Genomic DNA, 1,661 nt, shown 5'->3' with positions numbered 1-1,661 from the left:
GGGGTCCTCCTCCCCTGGGTTGTCACACGTGGTGGCCTGGGCACCACCCATGAGTAAGGCTGGGGACACTTCATGGGGACGATCTCTTTGCGTCCTTTTTACCCACCCTGTTCCGTGGCTGCGGGTGGTTGGTGTGAGCCCCCCAGGGAGGTGGGTCAGGGTGGACGCGGTCTCCAGCCGTTCCCAGGACTGAGGGTTCTTCTCTGCACAGGGATCCTGTGGAATCTCTCCTCCAGTGACAACCTGAAGGATCGTCTGGCCCGGGACACGCTGGAGCAACTCACGGACCTGGTCCTGGTCCCCCTCTCCGGGCTGGGGGGCTCGGGTGTCATCCAGCAGAACCCCTCAGAGGCAGAGATCTTCTACAACTCCACAGGCTTCCTCAGGTACCTGCTCTGGGCTGCTCCAGTCCTCCTGCTGTTGGTGAATTTTGGGTGGAGGAAGAGACACCATCTGTGCTGTAAGCACAGGGAGGAAGGTCCCCAGGGCTTGTTTCTGGGGTCCCCATCCCTTGCAGCGCTTGTGCATCAAGGCAAAGCCTGGTCAGCCCCATGGGAGAGGCATTACGTGCCCACCCCCCAGTGACAGGAGCGGGGTGGCCATGGGGAAGCCCCTTCTCGCCATGATGGACCCACATTCCCTGTGCAGGAACCTCAGCTCTGCCAGCCAGCAGACTCGGCAGAAGATGCGTGAGTGCCATGGGCTGGTGGACTCCATGATTCACTACGTCAACAGCTCCCTGGAAGTGGGCAAGTCAGAGGACAAGGTGAGCCCCAGGAGCTGGGTGATGGGATGGTGGGAAAACCCATCTGGCTCTATCTCCTGACACCCTTCTGTCCCACCTCCCCACAGAGCGTGGAGAACGCCGTCTGCGTCCTGCGCAACCTCTCCTACCGCCTGTACGACGAAATGCCCCCGTCCTCCCTCCAGCGCCTGGAAGGCCACAGGAGGAACAACAACAGCATGGTGGCAGGGGAGCTGGTGGGCTGCTTCAGCCCCCAGAGCAAGAAAGCACGAGAGGTCAGCAACTGGGAAGTGGTGGGCACCGTAATGGCCGTGTCACCTGGGGTGGGGTTGGCACTGGGAAGCAGCTGGCGGTGGAGGTGACGCTGGGGCGGAGGGGGACGCTGACCTCGGCTGATGGGTGGGACAGTGGGTGAGCTCAGCGGAGGGTGAATCAGGTGTGTGGGGTGAATGAGGGTGCTGAACCCCCACTTTGCTGTGCCACGGGGCATGACACAGCCAGGCTGACCTGCCAGGTCACTGCCAGCCTGGAGCTGCCCAACGGTTGAGGCCAGGCACGTGGGGAGAAGGGGACACCAGCAGCGAGGGATGCTGCAGAGGGGACGTCCCCTGTGTGGGTCTAACTGTGCCCATCCCTGCAGCACTACCTGAATGCAGACATCGTCACCTTCACGGAGGTCTCCAAGGACCCCAAGGGCATGGAGTGGCTCTGGAACCCACAGATTGTGGGCATCTACAACCGGCTGCTGCAGCGCTGCGAGCTCAACAAGCACACGACAGAGGCGGCCTCGGGTGCCCTGCAGAACATCACGGCTGGGGACCGCAGGGTGAGGGCACGGGGAGCGTCCCTGGGGCTTGTCCTGTCTTGCCTGGTTGTCCCCACCACCTGGCTGGTCATGGGCAGGGGATGTATCTCC

The 1,661-nt window shown here is 62.7% G+C and overlaps 1 protein-coding gene across 1 annotated transcript in view; it reads left to right on the top strand.

Moving 5' to 3' along the window:
- Positions 1 to 1,571, top strand: part of PKP3 (plakophilin 3) — a gene marked incomplete at both ends in the record, with an annotated part of 2,571 nt that extends 1,000 nt beyond the window's left edge. Inside the window, 4 exons of the mRNA XM_010177618.1 lie at positions 147 to 386; positions 649 to 766; positions 853 to 1,020; positions 1,386 to 1,571. Of these exons, the coding sequence (XP_010175920.1) occupies positions 147 to 386; positions 649 to 766; positions 853 to 1,020; positions 1,386 to 1,571 (712 nt within the window). The remainder of the gene's footprint in view (positions 1 to 146; positions 387 to 648; positions 767 to 852; positions 1,021 to 1,385) is intronic.
- Positions 1,572 to 1,661: the final 90 nt, after the last annotated feature.

Source organism: Antrostomus carolinensis, unplaced genomic scaffold (genome assembly GCF_000700745.2).
Source record: "Antrostomus carolinensis isolate BGI_N321 unplaced genomic scaffold, ASM70074v2 scaffold50271, whole genome shotgun sequence".
NCBI lineage: Eukaryota > Metazoa > Chordata > Aves > Caprimulgiformes > Caprimulgidae > Antrostomus > Antrostomus carolinensis.
This window is presented reverse-complemented; position numbering and strand designations above follow the sequence as displayed.